Source organism: Melanotaenia boesemani, chromosome 5 (genome assembly GCF_017639745.1).
Source record: "Melanotaenia boesemani isolate fMelBoe1 chromosome 5, fMelBoe1.pri, whole genome shotgun sequence".
Lineage (NCBI taxonomy): Eukaryota > Metazoa > Chordata > Actinopteri > Atheriniformes > Melanotaeniidae > Melanotaenia > Melanotaenia boesemani.
The window spans coordinates 17,097,357-17,122,900 of record NC_055686.1 but is presented as its reverse complement, the minus strand read 5'-3'; the positions used below and the strand labels follow the sequence as shown (position 1 = coordinate 17,122,900).

Sequence of the window (25,544 nt, the reverse complement as noted above, 5' to 3'; positions counted from 1 at the left end):
TTGTAAATATACAGCAAACACTGATCTGGAAATAATTTTTTATTTAAAAAAACAAAGGGGACTTATCCATGTCTTGACTGAATTTCTATAGCAAGTGTATTTACATCTTTTTTTAAAAAGGGGAAAAAAAAATTATTAAAAATAAATCTTCCAAAACCTCAATGCATAGCAGCAATCCACTTGCTTAAAGGCTCCAGTGCAGACAAAAACACAACATTTAGACCATTTCTTTTCATTCAGTCCTCTTCCAGCAAAAGTACACATCAACAGAGTTGACTCTGCAGACCTGTCCAACTGTCAGTCTTCATCGAAATGGATGTGCTTATTAGCCTCTTTGGCTCGAGCGGTGATGATTCTCTCTGCTTTGGATATGAGCTGAAGTGTGACAAGAAAATAAAAATTAGATGTGACAGCAGAAATGGAGCAGGAAGAGCTGTGAGGGGGAGGGTCAACATGCCAAAAATGACTCCAGGTATTAGCCAGTGTCCAAAACTGGACAACAGTTAAACAGCCTAACAGTTAAATGTTTTTAATTCTAAATATTACACATGAAACTTAAAAAGACTGTGAATATATTATGGTTACAGATTATAAATGTTTTCATTTTTTTTGTAAATACACACAAAAAAGGGATAAATTGTGTTATTTTCACATTGTATCGTGTAAACACATTTAAGGCAGAGTTCACCTTTTCTGTGCCCCGCTTCTTTTCCCTGGGCCGATTCAGCTTGACCTGGCGGTCCACTAAGATCTTCTGCCAATATCGCTGCTCATGGTCACCTTTAACAGGAATTCCACCAGCAGGAAAAGTTAGGTTCAAGCAGAACACCTCTGACAATCACATTGAAACTTTTGGAAAAACAGACCGACACCAGTGTTCCCTAATAAATTATTTTCACCATCATCAATTGTGGAAACCTGCTCAGTCTCCTACATCCTTCCCCTTGTAGAGACAGCAGGGCATAAGAAAGCCTACACTATATGGAGAAATATGTCTGCAATAAGGAAATAAAAGTCACACCTGATAGAATCGCAAGTTTCCAGCTGTGTTCTTTCTGCAGCTCCGCTTTAACATCGCTGACAGCTTTAGCTTCCTCTGGAGAATGAAATCGGATGTGACCCTCAGCATCTCCCTCCAAGATGTCAACATAGGCCACTTGAGATATTTTGCACAAGGCATCCTACACACAAACATACCAAAAAGAGGATAATTAAAGCAAATGAACATTTTATGATCCCCTTTTAATTCCAACATGGTGTGGGAATCATCCACAGTTTGATGTTTAATGACTTCAGCTGTCATTCAGGTGGATGAGAACGCCGTGGGGTTACTGTACTTTAATGATCTTCCTCGCTGGTAACGGCTTGTTGTCTGTAATCTTCATGATGACGCCACTGACAAACTGAGGACCTTGGTTAGTTTCTTTTTGTTTGCCAGTCATCTCAACTAGAAAAAAAAAGGGGGGAAATCCAACATTACTGTATTAAACAATATAAATGTAGAGATTTCTGTTTGACCACACTCATTCTATTTAAATCTACCAAACTTAAAACATATTATATAAATTTAAAAACAAATCAAAAAGAAAAAAAATCATGGTTTACTGGATTAAATTCCCAGAAGTCTCTCATTGAATGTGGGAACATCACCAACTGTGTTTCCAGTTTCTTCATATATTTTTATTTTAAACATATAGAAATATCAGCATGGAATTATCTATAATATTAAATAAATAATTCACTATTGAGTATGGTTATAGGGTGAGAAAAGTACCCCAATGAAATATATCAGTACAACATTAAATAATTAACTCATTTATTACATTTGAAGTAAATATATGAAGAAATTAGTATTAATTTAATTCAAATATATAATTTTACATAAAACAATTCATTTCCCCGCTGATAAATTCATTTCATGGTCCCCATGCTGCAGTGCAGACAAAGCTCAGACGTGTGTGTGTGTGCTTTTTCTCCCTCCTTGTTTCTATATTCTGGAGCCACTCCATCTGAACTCCAATCAGCGTGTGTGTGAGGTAATCTCACCATTTCCACCTTGAGTGTCATTGTGTTCCTTGCGATCAATCTTGTTGATGCACTTCTTCAGGGATGCCATGCTGTGCTTCTGCAAACTTAAGTACTCATCTTTCAGCTGAAGCCACTCTTTCCTAAATGCAAAAAAAAAAAGAAGTTACTGTTGTCCAGTAGAGAGAGGAAACATGTTTATTTTAGTTCTGCAGGGGTCACCATGTGTTGATGCATAATGAACAAGGGATGTAGGAAGGCTTACTTTGATAGAACACGTAGTGGAAAGACTTCTTCCCCAATTTTCAGTTTCTCCTTGTGTTTCTTTTTTCTCTTTCTCTTTGCTTTAACAGTGGAATCATCTCCATTTTCTTTCCCTTTCTCAACATCTCTCACTGTCTCACTTGGAGCATCTGAACCTGCAGGGGAATAGTGCAGCAATTATTATTTACAGCATCAGCAAACATGAACGTTTTTTTTTGGTAACGGTAATATTCTGACATTAACACCCTATCTATGCCAATTTACAGGCTTTGAATAGTCTTCCAATGAACAAATAGATGCAAATAGTAAAAATCAACTAAAGAAAAACTTTAAATTATCTGCAAAAGATGTGAGAAAACTGAACTTAATTTTTTTTAAGTGCGAACCTGTATTCCAGAAATGCAAACTACATGGAGAGTCCACTACTGACACATGACCGTGAGTAAATGAGACTGAAACTGCTCTAAGAAAAGAGCAGACTGAACTGAGATGACATGAGATGGATGCACCTGTGACCAAATCACTAACAAACTGCAGGGAAACACCGAAAGTCATGCAACAGCAAGAAGGAGAATGGGTACTGGTATGGGTTCTTACCATAAAGTATAAGATAGTTAAACATTTTCCCGTTAAACATAAACTAAAAAAAACTTTGCACACTTGCAAACAGTTTTTAGATGACAAGCAGAGGTGCAGGAAAAAGTCCACATTCACCCATTACTTATTCCTCCAATGTCTGGCTGTTTAGAAGAAGCCGAACTCCAGTCCTTAAAGACCGCTTTCCTCCAGGTTTTACGTTTCCCTGCTTCAACATACCTGACTCAAATTAATCCGTTATGATACAGAACTTGACAACAATCTACTGAATCCATTTTATTTAAAAATCAGGTGTGTTGAAGCAGATTGTGGTTGTATAACTATTTCTTGATCTCATTTAGAAAAACAGCAACTACCGTATCTGCAAGACTTAAAAATGGAGCCCGCCGCAGAGTAATTTCTATTTTGTTCTGCTTCAATCGCCAGCTCAAACCCACCTCTTTCAACAGTATCTAGGAGGTTGCCATTGCCACTTTAGAAAGTTGAGCATTAACAGATCAAAAAATGGTCTGACAGCATGCATTAACAGAAGGCTCAAAAACAGTGACTAAATCAGTCACTTATTTTTTTTAAATAAAGAAGTTTAAGAAAAGATTTGACATATTTTAAATGAATGCATATGTGTGTATAAACTTTGGATTTGTAGTTTATATGCCTTCCTTAGAATGACTAATCAGTTTTGTCTTATTTTTTATAAACATCTGAGGTTGAGTAACACTGCGGAAAGATGTAGAGGGTCATGGGGAACTCAGCTTGCTTAATAACTGTACACATGGTGTTTACTCAAAGAAAGCAAAGAAAGAGAACTGAAAAAAAGAAGTGAAAGTATCAGTCTCCCTACACTTTTACGTTTTTGTTTGTTTTTTTTTTATCATTTATAGATAACGAACCACGTGAACTGTGAGTACTTACTGCTTTTTACTCCATCCCTCTCCTTGTCATCAGTTTCAGTTTCACTGGTTTTTCTAATCTTAGATGGAAGATGACTTTCTGATCCCTCCGCTGTCTGTGACCGTCGTCGTTTCTTCTCTGACACTTTGTCAAGCGTCCTGTGAGTACTGGTGACCTCAGCATCGAATTCCCCGGCTGCTGAGTGCTTCTTCTTTTGCTCAGATGGCTCTGCTTCCATCGCCAGCTCTTTGACTTCTTCTGCAGGGATCTGTACTGTGGCGCCTTCCTTCTTTTTCTTCTTTTTTCGCTTTTTCTTCTCTTCTTCACCTAAATTACATCAACCACCAGAACAGGTATAACAGAAACGGTCTTCAAGTTGAAGTGTTATTAAACCAGCACAAATCTGACCCTACCTGGAGCTGGATTTTCAGCTGGAAAAGGAATATGCTTCCTATTAAAAGTTTTGGGGAAAATCCCTGGTTTTCTTGGGGCATCTTCAGGAGGGTTGTTAAGCATCTGTTTAAAAAAATTCCAGTGAGTTCCTTATTGCCTAAAAACAAGCTCTAAAATTAAATGAAACACACAGTATTCCACGTATCACCTCTATAGCCTTCTGTGCCTGCTCCTCTTTCTCAAACTCAACAAAGGCAAAACCCTTTGAGTCACGAGAGGTCCTGTATCTGGGGATGCTTATATACACCACATTCCCGCATTTTGAGAAAACTCTTTCTATCCAGCTGTGTGTCACATCCTTGGGCAAAAGTTCCTTTAAAAATAAAAACAAAAAGTAAAAACTTTGACAGAAGTGCAGTTAAAATATAAAAATGATATGTATAATGTAAAAAAAATATTGTTATATTTAATTTATACCATTTAAACCAATGGTAAGATTTTTTAGGCTACATAATCTTGTGACAGGCAAACATTTCAGACTAATTCTACAATATAATTTTTTTTACCACATAAACTGTACGACTGTCTGTGTCACTTGGTGGGTTTCCAATTGGAAGTTGACGTCTTACTTTAGTTCCTTTAAGGTTAATCTAAAACACACACAAAAAAATTCATTATTCATGTGTTTCAGCTCAAGTTATGAGCTCCCAATCTTTGTAAAACTATGACAGTCATTTGTTATTGTAAAAAGAAACATTTTATTACAATACCTCTACTAAAGATGAATTTTTCAGTGCTCTGGCAATCAGTTTAGTGTCAGTTGTCAGCTTCTGCATGCGACTAAAGGTCGTCAACACAGACAGATCGACATCTACAACAAATGACACAAAGCATGTTTAGTTTTTATTCAATATCTATAAGTCAACAGTCGTATTAAGTATTAGTCAAGCCCCCTTACATCCATCATGAGACTCATCAATGAGCTTTTTAAGAAAGCGGTCTTTGTGAAGGTTGACATCACCGAACCAGAACTCCACTTGCTTCTTTACATCACCCAGCAGCTGTTTGACACGGGATCTCTTCTTTTTTTCTGTCTCCTTGTTCTTGTCACTGGTTTCTACACTACCAGTATCACCAGCTCCTTTGTCTGTGTTATTCATCCTGGGGACTGCAAAACAGCTCTTTAAAACAAAATCAACATTATAAACTGCACTGAAAGTGTGTAATAACCTCCCAAATTCTCCCTTTTTTTTCTTTGTCTGTAGAGATATGTCTCAATTCACAAAGACGCCATTTGTATCATTGAATGAATGGACTTGCAGTTGTTCTCTGGCGTATAGTCTACGCAAAGTCACTGGTGAACACACCCTTTCAAAATGTTAACATATTAAAAGCATTTTTTCATATAAACACAGTTAGCGTAATGTTTTGCAGTTTTAAGCTAATTAATTTGTGAACGCTTTGCAACGTAGCAACCTAGCTTTTTCTGAATGCATTTGTATATGAGAATTCGCGGGTTGTGACAGTTTTAAATATGTAGCAGACACGCCCGCGCTTCAAAATCAGTCGAAACTTCTATTCTAATTTACGGAAAACAACAACTTATAGATCTTACCCTGTTTAAAATGTTAAAGGGGTCCAGTCTGACTCTGCAGTAAAAAAACACAACATTAGATTGTAGCTAGTCGACTAGCATCACACAAACGGTATCGTCTCGTTTGGATACGTCGTACAATAATGTCGTCATCGGAGCGCGCAGACAATTTATTCAACTTCCGGTAAGTTATAAAAAAAATGGACAAAAGTAAATGTCCGGTTTCCATATTTTTATTTACAGTTTTGAAAACCGGTTAAGCTTAATATAACCAAGTTTAAAGAAAGCACTCTGTTAAACATGTGGCGGTGAGACCTATGGAAACAAAACATGTGGTACGACGAGAAGTGACGCCAGTGGCCGGTTAGCTCAGTTGGTTAGAGCGTGGTGCTAATAACGCCAAGGTCGCGGGTTCGATCCCCGTACGGGCCACTTTCCACTTTTACATCGTCATGTATAGATTATATATCAATGAAACATCAAATATCGATAATCTATCTTAACAATCTTACAAGGTGCTTCAGAAGAGGTAATTTACCTTTATCTCTTTAATAGTGCTTTAAAAATTTGTGATTTTTATCAGAAATTCACCTGATGTGTACGAGGAAAAAAGTACACAAGTACAAAAGTACAAGAGGCAATAAACACCGACCAGAAACAGTGCAAATTAATGAAGCAGGAAAAAAACAGACAAAAAAGAAAACATTTAAAAAAAGACACTAATACAACTAAAGAGGTCAATTTATTTAAAAAGTACAAACAAACTTGCTTTGAGCCAAATGACAATTTCATCAGTGTCTCTTTGCATTATCAGACATTTAATTATCCACAGTTATCACGTCCTCTTTCTAAAATGTAAACAGTTTGAACAGATAAATATCACACATGTAGGCAGTTGGTGAGACAGTACTGTATAAATGCTGCATTACAATCAAGAACGCAGTAGTGTTGATGTACTGTAGAACAACATATAGGTATATTACCTGCTGCATTCAGTTGAACTTGGGCATCTAAAGTTTCCTCAAGTAAAGGTCAGTTTACACTAAATATGCAATTGTCTATTCCAAACTTGTCTAAAGTCAGGATTTATTGCATACAGCCAAAGTTCACGGAAAAAATGTGATCTTTGAGCCCGCTTGGAACACAGGGCTTTGACAAGGTTGATCCATTTTATTTTACAGTCTGTAACAACATAAGATTTCACCTCTCTTACATAAAAATAGTCTTTTGGCTTTTGTAGTGTTTGCAGTGCGAAAGAGGTGATAACTGTTCCACCAGACTTTAAAATTTGTGACCTTTTAATGATACACTGAGGAAGGGTCATCATTAGCAAGCTTAATATAACTGTATAATCAATTTGATTGTTTGGCTGTGCCTCTACATTCATTTGTATATAGTGTGAACAACATAGGTGAACTCACACAGTGTGAGAAAAACTAGTGTTTAGTGTTGTGCTTTAAATATGAATAAGTTATTAGCCAAACTCTAGGCTTTCTCACATTCACAGAACAGTCAGCACTTTTACTTTTACTAAAAGTGTATTTTATAGGCCGTGCAGTCTTTTTCATAGATCCAAGATGTTGTCAAACTTTTTGAGTTTCTTGCACATGTCTTCCTCGGTGCAGCACTCGATCCTGCTCTTGATGAGCTGCGATAGTCGATTGTAGAAGGTCTTTGCCCACTCAGCTTTTAAGCAGTGGGTTGAAATGTTGCAAACTTTGTGGAGTACCATCACTAACTTCTCGTTGCTGCTGACCTCACATCGTTTAAAGACCCATTCCCCCCATGCTTCCCACATAGCATCATCTGTGAAATTCACAGTGATGCTTTGTTGGATGCGCAGGAACTCCAACTCTGTCTCCTGCAAGTTCCATATGGCTCTGTATTCAAAGGAAACAAACAGAAGCTTCAGGATAAATTGTCACAAATATTTAGGATATTCATTTGTGTAGAAAGTCATTCACTTACACAACTCTTGTCAGTGGATCTGGGGTCAAGTCACTGAGTGACAACAGACCTTTGGAGCTCACTCGGTTCCCCTCCATCCTGTAAGAGCACATAACTAACAATCAATCAACTTTAAATTCCCCAAAATACATAATGTGGCATGCTGTGTGCTTTTCCACAAGGTTCTTACCACAATTCTTTAAGTTTTTTTTTCACTCGAATGGCATCAGTGAGAGCCAAGAGTTCATCATCACCAATGTTTGACCATCCAAGTCTAAATAGAGAACAGAAAGAGTGATCAAGATTAACAGTCTTCATAGCTACTTAATGTTTTTAGGGCTGTCACAATGTCTAATTTTTTAGTACATCTATCATTAAAAGTTTTAGAATTAAAGTAAATGAAAAGGTCAAACTTGACAGTTTTATTTATTCAAGATGAATAGTGTGTCTATGCATTTGAGTGATATCTTACCCAAGGTGGGTAATGTTCTCTGAGACCCTCATCACATCTGCAATGACCTGAACTGCATCCATATCAAGAATGTTTTCTCCAAGCCTTAAAAGTGAAATTGTGAAGTTAGTGTGGAAAGCATCGATAGCCTGCTGAAATGTATGCATGGAAAGCAACAACGTTTACACCCACTGAACAATGAAATTAAAAAAATTAAAGAGTAACTCAGAGATGAGATAGATGCAGATACTTAAAACTAATTTTACCTGGAACTCACCAAAGGTTTTCACATCTAAGCAGCTGGGTTTGAATATCTCTTAGTGCATTGCAGCTTACTCCAGTCCCTGTAAGATCTAACTCTGATATTTTGCCATGTGTGAGGTTTAGGAAATAATTGATAGCATTGCAATCCATTTGAGAGAGTGTTTCATCGCTGACATTAACTCGAAGTGTCTTTGGTTGCACTTCCTGTGCTAACAATGAGTCTTGTTGCTCAAAGAGGCAGTGTAAGCAGTTTAGAATATGGGCTCCGTTCTCACACAGCATCGTCAGATCTTTAATGATCTTTTGACGATTGTTGTCCACTTTTTCCTTGTGACAAGACAACCCCACCTGCCTCAACAGAAGACTAGCATTCCTGTCTGAAAGGATTCCAGACAGGAAGCGGTTGAACAGGTCCAAATGTCCGTTATGTGTTACTTCTCCGGTTTTTGCTTTGCTTTGAATAGCATCAGGTAAAGGGTGATCTGTCACTGCGCAGTACAGTGCAGCAAAGAACTCTTGAACAGTAAGATGAGCAAAGGAGAAAACCTCTTCGGTGAAGCCGGGTTCTTGTGCCACCGTCTTGTCGAGGAAGGTACTAATGAGGCTGCATCCCTGTAAGGCTGCAACATCTTGGTCACTGCTATAGAATAGTGTTTGGTGTTCCATAAGCTTTTGGAAGGCAAGTCGACCAAGCTTTAGGACAGTATCAGATAGCTGCTGGATTGGTTCTGCTTTTTGGTCTTGAAGACTTGCCTCAGCTCTTGTTTGGGTGTGAGAATGAAGCAAAGCCACCAGGTATTGCACATAAATGTCTGTCATGGTCTTGGGGCTTTCTCCACAAAGATCTTTGCTCTCTTTGAGGATGCAGCACACAATGTAGCAAAATGCAGGTATGTAGCACAGTGTCAACATCAGATCATTCGCTGATACTGTTACAAACAAGCGATCAGCAAGTGCAGGGTCTTGGAAATATCTTAAGAAGAAATCTTTAACTTCAGCTAAAGAAAATCCAGAAATAAGTGCAAAACGGTCAATGCAGCCCACAGGGATGTGGTTTATAGCTGCAGGCCGACTTGTTAGCATGACAGAAGCATTGGGTAGCAGTTCACCCAGCAGCAAACTCCCCAAAACCTCCTGCAACTCTGCATCTTCATCTGGCTCATTGACAAATACATCAACATCGCATCTTCTGCAGTGTTTGAACTCGTCAAAACCATCCAGGATGATCAGCAGTTTGTCATCGTTAGCTAAGATGCTATCCAGTTCTTTAGCAAGGTGTCTGTTTTTACGCAGGACCAACTCACGGAAGTTTGTGGGTTTGTCAATCAGGTTTAAGTCTCTAAAGCTCATGTGAATAATAAAGTCAAATGCAAAGTATTCTTTGTTTCTCCCAAAATCGTAGAGCATTTTCTGTACAAGGACAGTTTTCCCAATTCCTGCCACCCCTGTCACTAGGACTTTCTTTACTGGATGGATTCCATTTGCTCTTGAAAACAATTCGGTCGGTGTGATTTTCCTTTGCACTGCTGACTTCTGCTGCAAAGATAATCGCTTTTGTCCAAAGGTTAGCACCTCATGCCTTTTAATCTCTAAGCCCTGATGTCCATCGACTAACAGTAAGTTAACATAATGTTCAGAAAAAAGGATTTTCTCTCCATGTCGACTGTTGTAGAAAAGCATGCACTCACTCCTGCGTCTGAGAACATCTTTGTGCTTTTGTTGGACCCTCTTGTACTCTGCAGATAAAGAAAAAAAGTGTTGTTTAACTTTTTGGTTACATTGTTTTTCTTGTGTTTTAACAATTAAAACAGTCTTTTGAAAAGCTTCAAGAACAAGCTCTACATACTTAATACTCCAAGTTTGCCTCTGTACACCTCCACAAATAATTTAAGTATAGACTTACAGATTTACAATTACAGTCAAGTTTTATTTTTTGCATTACATTGTTTTTCCACCTGGTTAATTAAGGATTTTAAAAGTCTCTAGTTGATTTAATTTGTTCACATGATGCTAGTATTTAATGAAACAACTTTGTGGTCCAAAGAGGCGTTGATGGGTGTGGCTGAGCTACTACTTATTTTCAGTTCTTAAATATTATTGCACTTGTATGCTCGACTAGACAACCAACATTTATGATTTTGATATCTTATGATAGTTCCTTGTCAAAAACACTTTCAAGGGAGTAGTGTAACACTGTAAAGGTCCACAGTCAAAAGGCACCTTTTAAATGTGTAGTATACACCTCAATATACCATTCAAACCAAAGGTACGGAAATGTTTTAAAAACCTGTCCAGCTGAATCTGAGTTTATCTCATTCCAGAGCAACAAAAACAGAAGATGAGGAGGACAGTAAGGGGCTCAAGCCTTGCATACAATGTTATCTGACATGCAGAAAAGAGTTTAAAAGCTGAAAGTGGAACTGGGTCAGTGGTGTTTATTGATTATTTGACTAGTCCTATAAATAGCATGAGGTGTTTGGAGCTGTCCTTTGTGCTAAAAAACAAACAAACAAAAAAAAAACAAAACAGCAAAATACTAAGAGGAGGGGGATTAATAGTATAAATAAATAACCTTATCTTACCTCACATTACTGTCAAACTTTTTAAAAAACTTGAATAATTTAAAAATTAAGTAAATTAAATTACGTTAAAATGAATAATTTAATCCACTTTATATTAATGCCATTTAAGATCTTTTCTAGTACAAGAACAAAGGAAAAATAGCAAAAAACTTTAACTGTTTATATAATTGAAATTTGTTGTGTACACAGTGTATTCCTCTCTATGTTTAGATCATCTTACCTATTGACTGAGGTTGAGCTGTGTTCCCGTCTTTGGGGAGCTGAGGATGACTTCTAACATTGAAAAAAACCTCAGCTGCTTCCTCGCCTTTGCACTCCAGAATATCAAGCACCTTTCTCACTCTTGCCCGTGGCCCCTGCTGACACACAACTTCCTCACGATCATCCCGAGTGAACACATCATGACTTACTAAAGCTTCCAGCAGGGAGTCAATCTGTCCTTCGAGTTCATCCACAAGAGAAACACGCAGCACTCTCACAGTTGTCAAGCAAGAATTATAAACATTCTTTTCCACCATAGCTGATCAGACAAAATTCCAAAACATGGATAAAACAAAAGGAAGTCACAATCAGCTGATGGTCCCAGTATGAAATGGAGCTGTTGAGGGATGTTTCCTCCTCCTTGTCTTTGTTGTAAAATCAAGTGAGTCAGAGTGAGCTAGTTTAATATAACAAAGGAAAGAGGAAGTGCTTGTGCCTTTAGCAAAATATTTAGATGAAAGCAGAGTTGAAAGTCTTGTTTTGCAGAGTCATGGTGCAGTCTTCAGTGGTTGTAATATGGACATCTTACTGTATATTGTTGCTGAAAAGTTGAAGGACCTTTAAATAAAATCCCAGCTTTCCTTTTGTAGGTCCACTTTAAAAATCAGAAACATTTTTGCTTCAAAAAGAGAGAAACACAACACACTAGTTATAAAAAGGAATGTATTTAAATTTATTTAGCAACAAACCAGGCATGAGCAGAAAGCAACACATGAAATCCTCTGCAGAGGGTTCCCCCTGGATGGACATTAAATACCATCAGCTGCAAGGAAACAAATGCTTAAAATCCCACCATTGTAGTAATTTACAAAACTATGCACAAAAAAACTCATGAAAATAAATAGTAAAAATGACTGAAACAAATATCTACATAACTTAAGAGCACAAGTAATATGTAAAACAATATTTTTTTTCTTCTGGTATGAAATATTGACATCTCAATGAAAGACCTGGTGTAGCCTCCAGCTAAGCTACTGCAGATAATGAGTCATTGCAGAACCAGGACATCATAAAATTAGAAGTGCAAACCCTGCTTATCTGTTACATGAATGTAAGTATGGTAAGTTATTAATGACCTCTATACATTTCTATATGATATTGACCAGCATGTGAACGTGATGGTAAGTCACGTGTACATTTTAGTTAGTAATGCAGAAATCTGTCCAAGGATGAAAAGTTATAAAACAGAATACATGGTTTCTCTTTTCACTAAAGAAAACGTAATTGGGTGGTCTTTATTAGATCACTGGGGAACAACTATGCTCATGTCACACTTAAAGTGGTTAAAAGGAAATTTTGACAAACTTTTCAAGAAATATCACAAAAAAAGCCAAAAAAAAAGAAAAAACAAAACAAAAACAAAAAACTATAAACACAATTTAACTTAAAAAAAACTCTGCAAGCCATGTTCTTAACAAAGACTTTGATGAGTTCTGAGTGCAACACAAGTGTCTTTTTCGCCAAATATTATTTGCTTTAGTCACCTCCTTTAGTGCAACCAATGCACGTAAATTATTTTTTTTGTCCCCCTTTATATTCTGACATGAACCTGTGGTCAAACACCTGCAACTCTGCTTTCGTCCCGTCTCCCAAAATGGTAACACGGCCCATGATTTATTTCCCCAGTTGCTGATGCCAAATGTATTTTTAAATATTAGGCTTTTAGCCATTTCTTCTTTATTAGCAGCATCATTCATTCTTCTCCTCATGCAAAACTCCCCTATCAAATCTGCCTAACATTATTGTTTCCAATAAAGAGAAACACACAACTATCCAGTGGTTATCACAAATTCATGGGTTTACCCAGGAATCTTGGGCATGTGGTTGATTAAATTAAGAAAAGTCCATAAATTACGTTGGGTTTTTTTTGTTTTTTTTTTAATTGAGTGAGCCATTCTTTTATGATACCCTCTCCTGTTTTGTGCTGGTGCTACCATAGGTAATGGTGTTCAGCTCTGTCAACATTGAAAACCCCTAAAGTTACACCATATTCCTTTTGTGTGGGGGAGTAATTAGTCAACGTTTTAGTGCCATAAGTTCCTGTTTCAGAAACAATGTGGTCACCAAGTTTCTTATGCTTACAACGGAAGCTTACACAATTTGGAAAAGAAAGGCGTATTAAAAACTTTCAGAAATGAAATGAAAAAAGAAAGGGTAAAAATGAGTGAAATTGACAGTTTCATTAGCCGACGTGTCTTTCATTTTGAAACAATACTTTCAACTTCAAACCCACAAACGGCATCCTTGAGGAGAAGAAGATCACAACCACATTGGGTATGATAAAAAACGTAAATTTTCTTCCATATTCAGCTATTCTCATCCAAGACTGGTCAATGGAGGCAGTGCTGAGCATTAGGATGGGGGATTAGAGGTTTCAAGTCTCTGTAGGCACCTTCCCCGACCTATCCAGGTTTTCCCACAAGCTTTGTCTCATGGTCCACCGGCTCAGGTGTTTCGGCAGGAGTAACAGCAGCGACTCTTAAACTGAGGCAGAGGGCAGAGCTCGAGCTGTTGAACCTTCTCGCAGTATCTTGTACTGTCTTGACATTCTCCTGCTGGAAAACACAAGGGGATAATAACAATAATAATAATAATAATAATTGTAGAATAGCAGTATTGCTGGGTGTGAGAGATGGACGTAGATGGGAGATGTGACACAGGTAGAAGTAAGCTGAACGAGTGGCATTATTTATATGGGACTGAAATGATAGAGTGCAGCCACTGTTAAGTTTGAGAAAGTTCTAAGATAACCATGATCTAATATCCTGTAAGCAGTCTGAGAGGGAGGTGGGTGAGAGGGAGAGGGTAGAGCCAGACAGATAGAGCTGGGTGTCATCCGCATAGCAATGAAAATGAATACTGCATTTATGGAAAATATTACCAAGGGGGAGAAGGTATATAATAAACCAGAGAGGTCCAAACACTGCACCTTGAGGTAGACCAAAGGCGATGGGGGTTGGTTTGGTTTTAACTTATCTGAGTTGAACAACAAGAGATATGATTTAAACCAGTTCAGGGGTATGTTATGTAGTCCAATGATGGCTAATCCGTCAATGAGGATGGTGCAGGAAACTGTGTCAAATGCTGCACTCAGGTAGAGAAGGATGAGGATGGTGAGGAGTCCAGAATCCTCACCGAGTTGCGGTTGTGTCTGTGTGTGCACTCGGTGAGTGTTTGGTATAGGTTTTGGTTTGTTTCTTTCTGCAGGTCCGCTAACCCCAGCTCATCTTTATTTTGTTTTACAGGTTGTCCATCACTTTCACGGGAATTGTAAATAAATGTGCTTTTATTTTGAAGCAACATCTGTCCTCACCGTGTTTTTTGTTACGCCCTTCCATACCCCTGAGTCGGGTCGGCCCCTAATGTGACTGTCGTCACCAACAAATTACTAACCTAGCCCAACACCAAACTAAACAAACGATAAACATGAGAAGGTCATTTGTGATTTTAACAAGAGCAGTTTCTATGCTGTGAAGTTGACAGAAACCAGACTGGAACTGTTTATAAAAATTACTAAGAGAAAGTTGATTATTAACCTGAGATGCAACCGTTTTTATCCAAGATTTTAGCAAGGAAAGGGAGATTGGAGACTGGACGGAGAAATAGTCAGGGTCAGCATCAGGTTTTTTGAGAATTGGTTTTACTGTAGCCGATTTGAAAGATGAGGGAACTATACCAGAGGTGAGAGAAGAATGGACAAAGGCAGTTATTATAATTATTATAGGGGTCAGAGAGTGAATGGAAGCTTTAACCAGAGACGTGGGAAGAGGTTTATCTATCAAATAGATGGCTTAGATTCGTGGATCAGTTCAGATATAACAGCAGCAGAGGGGAATTTGAATCTAGAGAATGAATGTTAGAGAGGGATTTGGAACCTTTAGAATGGTGAGGAGGCTGAGATATGAGTTGCTGATAAATGCAGCCAATGTTTGACAGTTACACAATCACAAATATCCAAATTGGGAAGTACAGCACTGTCTAAATACCAAGATATGATGTTTCAGAAATTTCTTATAAGCTGCTTGGAAGACAAAAGGTAAAATCCACTCAACAGCTTTGAATTGCATTTGTTAAGAGACAAACATCTGCAAACTTCATGGCATGAAACCATAACTATGTGCATTATTAGGTCATGCTAAAGTGTAAACCCCTCTAATGTGGATTCCTATTCTGGATTTTTGTTTTAATCTAGTCACTTTGACTATTTTACTTAAAGCACAGAGATAGAAATGTTCCACATGAGCGACAACAAGCTTAGTTTACATAAAAAAGATAGATTAAAGCGGAAAACAATGATTTGCTAATAATTTATACTTGGTTGATGTTATGAAAGAGTGTAATGTTGAGCCTTTTTTTTTAAAAGGGAAATATATTGGTCTTTCAGAGGCAAAGATGGGGTTGATGGGTATTATGTAACATACCATGTTCAGTATTAAATAATGTTTTAATCTTCATAAATACAACAAACAGGGAATAGTACTGACATACTTTTTTCCCCATACTATACCATAATACTATTATATGGGAGGTGTACCAGTATTACTTAAAGCACCGAAACAAATGAAACTCTAAATTGTGTTATATTGTATCATATCAAATTTCCCTTGTGTTGCATGTTTTTTTTTTTAAAAAAGTAAAAAGATGCTAGATAGTTCTGGAAAAAAAAGCTTAAAACTTGCTAAATCTAGTTATTGTCAGTGTAACACGAGCAGTCATTCATTGCATGATGGTGTATTGATCAACTGACCCTGTGTATGTGTGCATGTACACACTGTAGGCCAACAGTCAGATTATTGTGCTTTAAATTGACATCGCTGCTTGACCAAAGACTATTAAGTTGGGGGACTATTAAGTTGATTAGACTTCAGGGGCATTGCATTCTCATGGTAAAAAATAGTGAGGGTATTTTCCAGGTTTTACCAGTTCAAAAGCCAATGTTTGCTAATTTGCATGTGTGTTGTTAACATAAGCTGCTATTGAAATGTCTTTATCAGGGAGGCTTAAATTTTTGTTTGAGTAAGCCAAGATCAAGCTACAATCTACACATATTATAGCTGCAGAGATGAGTAGTAATAGTTCAGGTGAACTGGCCTGTCTGCAGCACACACACCTGTCACCAACTGAAAACATCTGTCATATTATGAAACAGCAAAGGAGGTCACAAACTGTTGAACAGCTGAAATCCAATTTAAGGTAGAATTAAAAAATAAAGAGAGAGAGTGTTTTTAAAAGAAGAGGTGGAGCATTTTAAAGCATTACTTTGTTTACTTTTACACCAGGCAGAATTAAAAGTTTGCTGAAACAAGCACAACTTCCTCAATAACATTTCTCTCTAAAGATTTGTTTTTCTCACCTCTGCCACAGGACAAAATATTGCATCGTCGCCAGCTGGGAGGGCGAGGCCGCCACATGCAGTGATGTTCTCTTGTGGCCTTGCCAGTGCGATGGTGCTTGCAGGTCACCTGACGTGACTGGAAGCCATGCCGTCCGCAGGTGGCAGTGCACTGTGTCCACAGTCCTACGTGCCAATGGAGGGCACATGCCTCTGTGGTGCAGTTCTTTAGGGAGCTCGGCCTATGAGTGAAACCACTGTGTGAATCACCAATACTGGAAAATCTACATTCTGAATGTGAAAACCATGTTTACCTCCTGAGTCCAAAGCACATTCTGGAGGGCACTTTGGTACCATTTGTTTCTTGGCAATAAACATATCGGTGCTGCGTAGCCAAACTTGGACCCACACACTGGCCGTGACACTAAAAGAAAATAAAATAAAAATAAAAAAAATTACAATCAAATTCATCTCTCAGTGTAGAAACATTTTTGTTTTGTTTATACTTGTTAAGCTTTCTTGAACCTACTTGTGCTCATCCAGTTTAAAATTTTGAATCCAAACAGCTTAAAAATAATTGTGGAAACCCTCTACTACTCATGAATAAGTAGACTCACTAGGCCCCAAGAGGTCGTGGCCCATCTGGCACAAGGCAGAATGTTGCACAGTCTGGTATTTGAGGGTCTCCTCCCTGCTACAAGACAGTATCTGCTCTGTACTTCCTGAGAACTTCCTTCAGCACCCTTCATGCAGCGGACAGTCCTGGACTGGGATCCACCCCCACAAGTGACTGAGCATGGTGACCAAGCATCCACTCTCCATCTATTCGAACAGGAATGAATGTCAACTTTAAAATTCAGTTAAAGTGATTTTTTTGCTCCCCCATTTTGGCTCAAAAACATAGCAGGCTGCAGTTATCAAACCAGTGTTTAATAGAGTTGTTTTCAACAGCACAAACATGCAGTAGCAGCAACAAACCTGAGGGGGCAGGCTTGTCCTTGGCACAGCTGGGCTGACTGGCTGCTGTTGGTCCTCTCAAAACAAGCAGGACCACTTCCTCCCATGTTGTTACTATGGACACAGGTTCTTCCTTTGCCACCTGAAAGTACAATTACACAGAGAGATCTGAGACTTTTACATAGTAATTTACAGGTATTTTAAAAAAATTACAGCAAGTATTTTTATATAGTTTACTACAATTTTATGAGCTGCAAACCTCAATTCAGCAAAATAGAGGAAATAATAAAATGTCAGTTCTGTCACTTCTGCAGTGTCATGCTTCTTTTATTGTGATATTTATTTGGCTTTTATCTTTGTAGTATTAGACGGAATGCTCAAAGTTCATTTGATAAAGTTTGCATGTTTTTTTCTCCAATAATCAACCCTTAAAATGTTTAAGAGACATAAAACTGCCTTTAACTGAATTTGAATAAAAATATACAAGGAAATACAACTGAGCCTTTTTTAATCACTTTTCATTGTCTTTATTCTTTCCATTTAGATTAGCTGAAAGGAGTACATTGAGCTAATCTCCTCTGAAACATTGCCTGGAACCTCTAATTGTTGCCTCATGGGGAGGAAAAGTGCAGCAGAATGAGGAAATCCACAGTGGCAGGGCTTTGATGAGAATGCAGCAATTTTGTGACTATCATGCTTTGAGGAGATGAAGGGCAGCACGGCTCAGTGATGACCCGAGCTGTGACATGCACCGGACATTCCCCATCACTGACTCAGCCAGATGCGCCACCAATGTAAATTAAAGCTAACTGAATATGTGCATCTGTGGTTAGTCTTGTGCCTGTGTGCTTCTCATCTGGAAGAACACTTTCCCCAAAATCTCAGAGTCTGAACCACAAAAGAACAAGATAAATTATTGCAAACTGAACTACATAAAACTAGATTGGGACAATCTTGACTGATATTAGGTTAATACTGACTTCCTTATTTGAATGTTCCCAGCAAAGTCAAAGTGGCCATCACACTCAAAGCAAACTATTGTGCTAAGTATGCTAAGTAACACTTAAGCATTGCAGTACACCACAAAAAGCTTGCAATTTGTACAGTGTTTAAAACATACCACTTACCAACAGCACCAGTGTCTGGGAGATAACAGATTACACCAGTTCAACTGGTGATGGAGAGCGATAACCACTCCTAAGCAGTGTTATTGACTAAAAAGGATTTCTAGCTGTAAGAACCTTACTTGCAACTTGCAGCCAAGATGATAGAGATGTACTTCCAAGACGGTTTCTGGCAGTACAGGTGTATAAACCCTCATCCCCTTTGCCTGGAGACCGTATCCTTAATGAGCCAGTGGACAACAGGCCTACCCTGCTATCACAAAGAAAAAATAGCCAGTTAACTATGGTGTTTGCACAAAAAGTCCAAATGAAAAGTAGTTCTTACCTGCTACTGAAGTGCAACTGTTTTCCATTTTTAGTCCATGTTATGGATGGTTGAGGGTCCCCCAGAGCCTCACACCGTAGTTCCAAATTGACAACTGGTTTCTGAAGCAAAACTAGCCCTCCCACATATACAATCATTTCAGATTGTGGCACCACACCAACCTTCTTCGGCCGCTGGATTATTACTGGGCTTCTGCCTCTGGATGTGTGGGCTTTGATGCTTGGCTTGTGAAGGAATGGTCCTTGTGTGGAAGATTCTGCACTTTCCGGAGGGTGAAGGGTAGACTCATTGGTTTCTCCTTGTAACATAGTGAGCTCACTCAGCAACTGAGTGATGAGTTGCTCCCCCCGTGGTCCTCCAAGGCCTTCAGAGAGGTTGTGCATGATCTCATCTAGCCTGTGGCTATCAACAATGAGCATGACTGGCATGACAAAGTCTTTGCTTGGCCTCTCATCCTCTGGAGTTGATCTGTTTTTTTCACTTGATTGAGGTTTATCTGCAAGGTACTCTTCATCATGCACAGAGCCTTTAAGTTCAAGCAAACGCTCTACAAGGTTGTCATATTGGTTAAGGGGCATTGGTAGCTCCTGAAATCTTCCCTCGAGTGAAGTAACACCTGACCTACCAGCCTTATTATGTCCACTTTCAAGAAGCCACGACTGTGGAACTGAGAGCTTTTGCTTGCTGCCAATGATTTGTAGAACAAAATGTTCTCGTACCTGGCCTGCTATGCATGTGTAAATCCCAGCATCAGATGACCGAACCTGCTGAATCTTCACATATCCCTGTGGTTTTATGGAGAGGTGTGGGAGGTTTACCAGGGGCCTCCCTTCTTTCAGCCAATGAATGTGGCCTTTGCGAAAGTGGCGAGTTGGGCAGCGAAGAACAACAGTTGTCCACGGCAGGAGGTATGCATACCCTCCGACAACTAATTGGATCTTTTTGCCCTTCCTCCACTGGATGTAAACCCTCCTCTGGGCCAGTATGGTGGTATCAGGCTTCAGCAAGTCTGCAAATGAATTCACAGATTGCATTTGTAATTTACAAGAGCTTTAATTGCTCACAGTTTAGCGGCTTCTTCTTTTTTGTCTTTCACTTTTAGTTGTTTAAACAGTTTTAATGAACCAAACAGAGCCAAAACAGAGTGTTTCTTACTTTTACAGTGTCTGAGAAAGCATGGCCTGATTCTGATAGGCCGGATCATCATGGAACAGTTCTTGGAGTCTATAGCCAAATAGCGTCCATTCTTTCCCTGCTTCTTGCAAACAGCTTGCAGAGTTTGAACACCATTTCCACAGGTCACTGAACACTGGACACATAAATGAGAATACATTATTTGAAATATGCTAAATCTGTACATTTTTTTAACTTAAACACTGAAAGATTGGCTACCTGGGACCAGTCAGTCGTGACCCACTGAGGTGGACAATCCTGCTTGCCACAAGGTTGCTGGTTTGCGGGGCTTCTTGAAGGGCAAAAGGTGTCAGGCAGCTCCAGGATGCTGCCATCTGCCAACCGCTGTTTGCACAACAAACGTCTCTTCTGAACTCCACCACCACAGGTCTGGGAGCACTGCGAGACAACAATATATAGGGGGTTTTATGTATGATAGGCATTATATTTTTATTGCTGTGTCAGACATTTACAACAGGGAGTTAGCATTAGGTGCGAGGTTCTTTACCTGTCCCCAGTCATGTGTGTTCCACATAGGAGGGCAGTCAAAGCGGTTGCAGGCCTGGACAGGACTAGGTTTGGGCTTCTGACAGTCCGCATCCCTTAAAACTGCAGTGTGGTTGCTGTCTCGAGAGGGCCGATGAGTGCACGCAACAGTGCGTGTCATTAGGCCCACCCCACACGTTGTAGAGCATGAACTCCACTCCCCTGTTTCCCACCTGTGAAAACTACATTCATCAAAGCATGCTCCAATTTCCTTTGAAGCACATTAGTGCATTGTGGAGATATATACACAGTAGTATGTAGGTTATTATCAAATAAAAAGAAATGCAGTTTAAGGATCTCCATGTTTGCTTTTGATCCAGTGGGAGGTCATTCTAGCAGTGTTAAAAATTATGAGAGAAAATTCAAGTGAAAAGGCAAAATGCTTAAAATTTTCCTCTGAGTTCAACAATATTTGAGAAATCCCTATGCTATAACTTCATGAAAATGTTCTCAGTGACATGTGCAGATGAGTATTGTGTTGTTGCCCAACATTATTTTAAACTAGGTCATCAATCCAGCATCAAAGTTAGCTTTGAATTTCTATTCCATGTTGAACTTCATGTCAGACTAGTTGATATGGCTCTAAAGCTTTGGTTTGGGACCAAGATTTCTGCAACTTTACTTTTGGCTTGACTTATTACATGATATTTCAAAACTATATGCATTTATTCAAGGAGTCCTGGGACTGGGGAGAATTGGGAATTAAGTTTGTTCATGGACCGGTGCAAACTAAATCCTGTGGCCATTCCCCTTCAGAGGAAAAATCATCCCAAAAGTGTAGCTTAATATGGGAGGGTGAAGAGGCCTCGGGAAGAGAGCAAAAGGGCCAAAGGAAACAAGCCCAATGCAGTGTTTGTTGTGCATGAAAACAAGGCTAAAAGCTTGGAAAAACAGACAAGACCAGGCTGCAAGCGCCTGGGTTTTCTGATGAGAGTGAGAGCAGTGCAGCACTGAAAATGTGTGCGGTGTTAATTTGAAACGTATTGCCTGTCACAAAATCTGCTCACTGCTCAGCCACGATTAAGATATGTTGAACAACATGCAGTGTTTTATATAAATCTCACGTGTAATTCATCAGTTAATCTTAAATTACAAAAATTAATAATTAAAATTAGAAATCTCACATTTTTTTCCATAATTCCAATACTGCTCATACTCTGCATTGCAAACTGATATCCACTGGATTACAGGTAGATTTAAAACAACCTGCAAAGTTTTGAGGATGAAGGATGAAGGGGACAAACTGAAAAAAATTGTGCCCAAGAGCATATATTTTGGTGTATGAAGTCAGTAGCATCTCAAATTAGGTTTGAAAATATTTAATTCAGTGAGCAGTTCAAATTTGCAGGGATTTCCATGACACACACCTTCCTCATAGCAGAAATTTCCAGCCTACGCATCTTTATTTCCACCCAAATAAAAACTAGGTCTGCTGCACTTAATGCATCTCTGAAATGGGAAATCAAATCTCTTCTGCTCTTGTTTTTGTGCTTTGTTAATTACGGCATATATTTATTACTCAATTTGCAAATAAAACATAAAAATCCTCTGCTACATCCTTTTTTCTATGTTATTTCTTGATGAGGAAATGTGACTTCTAGTTGGTATTCTTTATTCTTTTCTCCACTGGAAAAACAAATTTCCTATTTGTCCTCAAATGCACCGTCAGCACAACCATTACTAAATAAACTTGCACATTTCTGTTAAAACTAGCCCATGCAAGCAACAGTTTCTTCTTATTAGTAGCTAAAAAAAACTTAAATATAACAGAGAGGACTGGCCCAACAGTGAAGCCCAGCGTTTACAGCATTTATAGACCCAACAGTTGCCAACAAAAGAATTCAAACCTGCAGTTTTGCTGCTGACTGTATATATAATGGATATGTAATGGAGCTGGCTGGCTGTTACATTCTAGGTTGAGGTGTTTTAACAAGATCAGCTAGTTTAACAAGGCTGAGACTAACAGAGTGATCAGAAACAACTGGATATGAAGGGAATTGTAGGTATCTGAGAATAAAATCACCACTCAAGTACTTCTCTATCAGTTTAATGTGTAGTAGTCTGAGTTTGGCTTGTTGTGAACTATTGTGAGCCCTCACTTTCTTCACTGTAGGTTCTCTCATACTACCACAATATATCTCAGGGTTGTTGAATATTGTACATATCAAAAGAGGTAGACCTTGCAGAGGAGAGGGTGGAGTAAAGTGGGTCACTCCACACTGAATGGCCTAAACAGAGGTGTGAATTTATGTGGTGTTCTGACTAGAGAATGTCAAAGAAATTTCATTAAGACCTCTGGAAATTCTGTCAGCTTGTAAAAAAAAGATATTTCCTTTAAAGCCATACTACAGAAGTTTCCATGATTCTGACTTGTGGGACACTGACATTCATTAAGTACATTCCTGGGGTTGCTGTTGCCCTGCATCTTCCCAAAGCTGAGAAACCGCACTTCACAACTTTGTGCTCCAGCCTGGACTATCACTTGACAGCTGCATTTTACACACCGCATCAAACACTGGCAACTGGATATCAAAACACTGGCCATTTTGAATGCACAGGATGGCAGATTCAGCAAAGAAACCCAAGAGGATATTATTGGAGGAGGGGAGAAAAGGAAACAGAAAGTGATAGAGCATGAGATAAGATTAGAGTCAACATGGGTCAGGCTTTTTACTTGCTGAAGAGAGATCAGAGAAAAGACAGGATGCAAAACAGATGCTAAATTTGAATTTATTAGGGGGCGCCAAAGTGCGAAAATCAGTAGTTCTGCTTTAAAGCAGTAAGCAAAAGCAGCTATTTTAGTGATATTGGCAACTTTAAAAAACTCAAATTAAAGATGAACATCCTTTGCACCACTTCAGCCCACATGTTATTTCTTTACGCAGCATCTTATTAGGCAGAGTAGTTCAGACACAAACAGATGAAAAGCATAAAAGTTTGTCCAAGGGCAATTTTTAAAAATTATTTTTTTTATTTATTATTTTATTTATTATTTTTTAAGGGCAATTTTAAAATTGAAGCCTTGCAGATATAAAACTAACCACTGACACACATCCTGGTGTTTCAGATGCTGACCACATTCCACAAGCCTTTATTTCCTGTTTCCGAGTGATACAACCATCTATCTCTGTCATTCTTCTTCAGTATCACTTGAACTCAAGTGGCCTAAACTGTAATTTAATTTGCCAAAGTGCTTAGAAACATTCGAATGTGTTTATGTATAACTATTTCTAGATTAACTGATCCAGATGGTGTTTTTTTTTATTTTTAATAGTTTGGGATAAGTAAGTAATTGCTTGTGTATGACCTAGGAATGCATCAAAGCTCTATAAAATTAAGCATAAACATCTAAGCTCCAAATATTGCATATTTTGGATGCATACACTCTTGGCAGACTGCAAAAGAGAACAGCCAGATTTAAATCAGGTTTTAATTAATATTTTCTTCTTAAATAAAGCCAAACCCTTTCCCCAAAAACTCATTTCCTCCTCATTTTTACTGCATCCATCAGTAAAATGCAATTTACTGATGCAAAAACCATTTTCAGTGATGGTTAAATGATAATGATTGTGAAAAGGATGTCTGACTTGTGGCTTTTACTGTACCTGGGTGGACAGGGATGAGTTTTGCAATCCTGGAGGAGTTGCGGGGGCCGGCGTGAGCTCACACACAAGTTTTGGTCCACCGCCTCCCTCGTCTGTTTGTTCAGGCAGATGATCACAGCTTCCTGCACTCCTGGAGTTAGACAGCACAGTGTAGACACTAACGATGACCAAAGACTGTTAATACGAATGTGCTGTCTGTCCCATTTTTTAAAATTTCCTCTAAAAATTTGAATGCACATGCTGCTCTTGTTAAGCTTATCTTGCTTACAAATTATGACACATCTGCAGCATGGCAAGCAGACTCAGATAAATTTCAAGACTAATATAAAGTCATATTAAAAGCAATGTCATCTAAATCTTGGTTTGTGCTTTGACGATAACAGTGAAGGAAGCACTTCAAACACCATAGCAGTGTGATGGTCCACAGGAGCGTAGCCTTAGGGTGAGTATATGACATATGATACTGCTCTGTAATCATCCCTGAATGGAACTTTGTCGAGTTATTGCGAGCGCACACACACAAAGACACAGATAAGCCTATGTGCAGAAATTACATTTGAAATGTGTGCTTGTGCAGACATTAGTGCAGACGTACACAGAGAAAAGGGAAATGGTATTGGATGTGGGACTAGGGAGATAAAAGTGGGCCTCAATGCATGTTGGCAGAATGTTTGGGAAGCTGTCTGCTTGGCACAGCTTGCACTGCTGCTGAGAGCATCTATGATGTATGACCTTTAATGCTAGGCGTGGTTTTCCTTACTCAAAGTTAACACTGGAATGGACTTATTCATCTACTTACAATAATCCCATTTTGTAATGGGTTTATTGTGAGACCCCTTTAAGTGTTAAAATGTTTTGTGTGCATCCTGAGCGATGAACTGAGTTCTTTTTTGCCCTTCCTAAGTGTAGCTAGAAGAAGTACTTATTCAAGCTGCTAAAATTGTGGCTTCTATATGTCAGGAAGTTCGAGAAAGTCCTCTGGAAAGCTCAGGTGGTACAAAATTCAAAGTTTAAAAAAAAAAACTCTTAAAACGTGTGCCAACAATTAGCAGGCATTGGTCCTCTTAAGTGCTAGCCAAGCCGATTGAACATGAAAAATACTGAAAATCCAAATTGCAGGAGAAGACCAGAAGAAAATAAACATTTGCTGATAGATGCTTCCTCAGTTTTCAGGTAATTAAACGGGCAATAAGTGGAAATTCATCATTTCAAG

The 25,544-nt window shown here is 38.6% G+C and overlaps 3 protein-coding genes and 1 non-coding gene across 6 annotated transcripts in view; 1 reads left to right on the top strand and 3 right to left on the bottom strand.

Annotated features, from left to right (window-relative positions):
* Window positions 1–26: 26 nt before the first annotated feature.
* larp7 (La ribonucleoprotein 7, transcriptional regulator) lies at window positions 27–5,913 on the bottom strand. Its single transcript, XM_041986409.1, has 13 exons — window positions 5,786–5,913; window positions 5,129–5,338; window positions 4,941–5,041; window positions 4,737–4,820; window positions 4,379–4,543; window positions 4,191–4,293; window positions 3,799–4,104; window positions 2,291–2,444; window positions 2,047–2,168; window positions 1,338–1,447; window positions 1,022–1,181; window positions 689–780; window positions 27–375 (listed from the first exon to the last, which is right to left on the bottom strand). Exons 2-13 carry the CDS (start codon window positions 5,328–5,330, stop codon window positions 298–300), a joined length of 1,677 nt encoding a protein of 558 aa, XP_041842343.1. The 5' UTR covers window positions 5,331–5,338; window positions 5,786–5,913; the 3' UTR covers window positions 27–297.
* Window positions 5,914–6,122: 209 nt separating this feature from the next.
* On the top strand, window positions 6,123–6,196 carry trnai-aau. The gene has a single exon. It is a non-coding gene; the product is annotated as a tRNA-Ile (tRNA).
* Window positions 6,197–6,503: 307 nt separating this feature from the next.
* LOC121639262 (NLR family CARD domain-containing protein 3-like) lies at window positions 6,504–11,526 on the bottom strand. The gene is made up of 6 exons (XM_041984422.1): window positions 11,229–11,526; window positions 8,440–10,162; window positions 8,184–8,267; window positions 7,902–7,985; window positions 7,733–7,810; window positions 6,504–7,644 (listed from the first exon to the last, which is right to left on the bottom strand). The coding sequence occupies exons 1-6, from the start codon at window positions 11,524–11,526 to the stop codon at window positions 7,329–7,331; spliced, it is 2,583 nt and encodes an 860-aa protein (XP_041840356.1). The 3' UTR covers window positions 6,504–7,328.
* A 428-nt stretch (window positions 11,527–11,954) lies between these two features.
* Window positions 11,955–25,544, bottom strand: part of adamtsl3 (ADAMTS-like 3) — a 116,987-nt gene continuing 103,397 nt past the window's right edge. Inside the window, exons 16-26 of one of the 3 annotated variants that reach the window (XM_041985085.1) lie at window positions 24,332–24,461; window positions 20,689–20,899; window positions 20,400–20,579; window positions 20,163–20,316; window positions 19,008–20,016; window positions 18,805–18,935; window positions 17,580–17,700; window positions 17,219–17,423; window positions 16,916–17,025; window positions 16,623–16,843; window positions 11,955–13,824 (exon numbers count right to left, since the gene is read on the bottom strand). In XM_041985085.1, the coding sequence (XP_041841019.1) occupies window positions 13,715–13,824; window positions 16,623–16,843; window positions 16,916–17,025; window positions 17,219–17,423; window positions 17,580–17,700; window positions 18,805–18,935; window positions 19,008–20,016; window positions 20,163–20,316; window positions 20,400–20,579; window positions 20,689–20,899; window positions 24,332–24,461 (2,582 nt within the window). In that variant the 3' untranslated portion in view covers window positions 11,955–13,714. The remainder of the gene's footprint in view (window positions 13,825–16,622; window positions 16,844–16,915; window positions 17,026–17,218; window positions 17,424–17,579; window positions 17,701–18,804; window positions 18,936–19,007; window positions 20,017–20,162; window positions 20,317–20,399; window positions 20,580–20,688; window positions 20,900–24,331; window positions 24,462–25,544) is intronic. The other 2 variants (XM_041985087.1, XM_041985086.1) reach the window with 2 other exon arrangements.

Bases quoted from the DNA above. Each gene is read 5' to 3' on its own strand.
- larp7 (XM_041986409.1), bottom strand. From the start codon at position 5,330: ATGAATAACACAGACAAAGGAGCTGGTGATACTGGTAGTGTAGAAACC. The intron at 4,821-4,940 runs GTATTGTAATAA...TGTGTGTTTTAG, and splicing joins AAAATTCATCTTTAGTAGAG to ATTAACCTTAAAGGAACTAA. The intron at 376-688 runs GTGAACTCTGCC...GTCACACTTCAG, and splicing joins AGAAGCGGGGCACAGAAAAG to CTCATATCCAAAGCAGAGAG.
- LOC121639262 (XM_041984422.1), bottom strand. From the start codon at position 11,526: ATGGTGGAAAAGAATGTTTATAATTCTTGCTTGACAACTGTGAGAGTG. The intron at 7,986-8,183 runs GTAAGATATCAC...TTCTCTATTTAG, and splicing joins GAGAACATTACCCACCTTGG to ACTTGGATGGTCAAACATTG. The intron at 7,645-7,732 runs GTAAGTGAATGA...CTTTGAATACAG, and splicing joins GATCCACTGACAAGAGTTGT to AGCCATATGGAACTTGCAGG.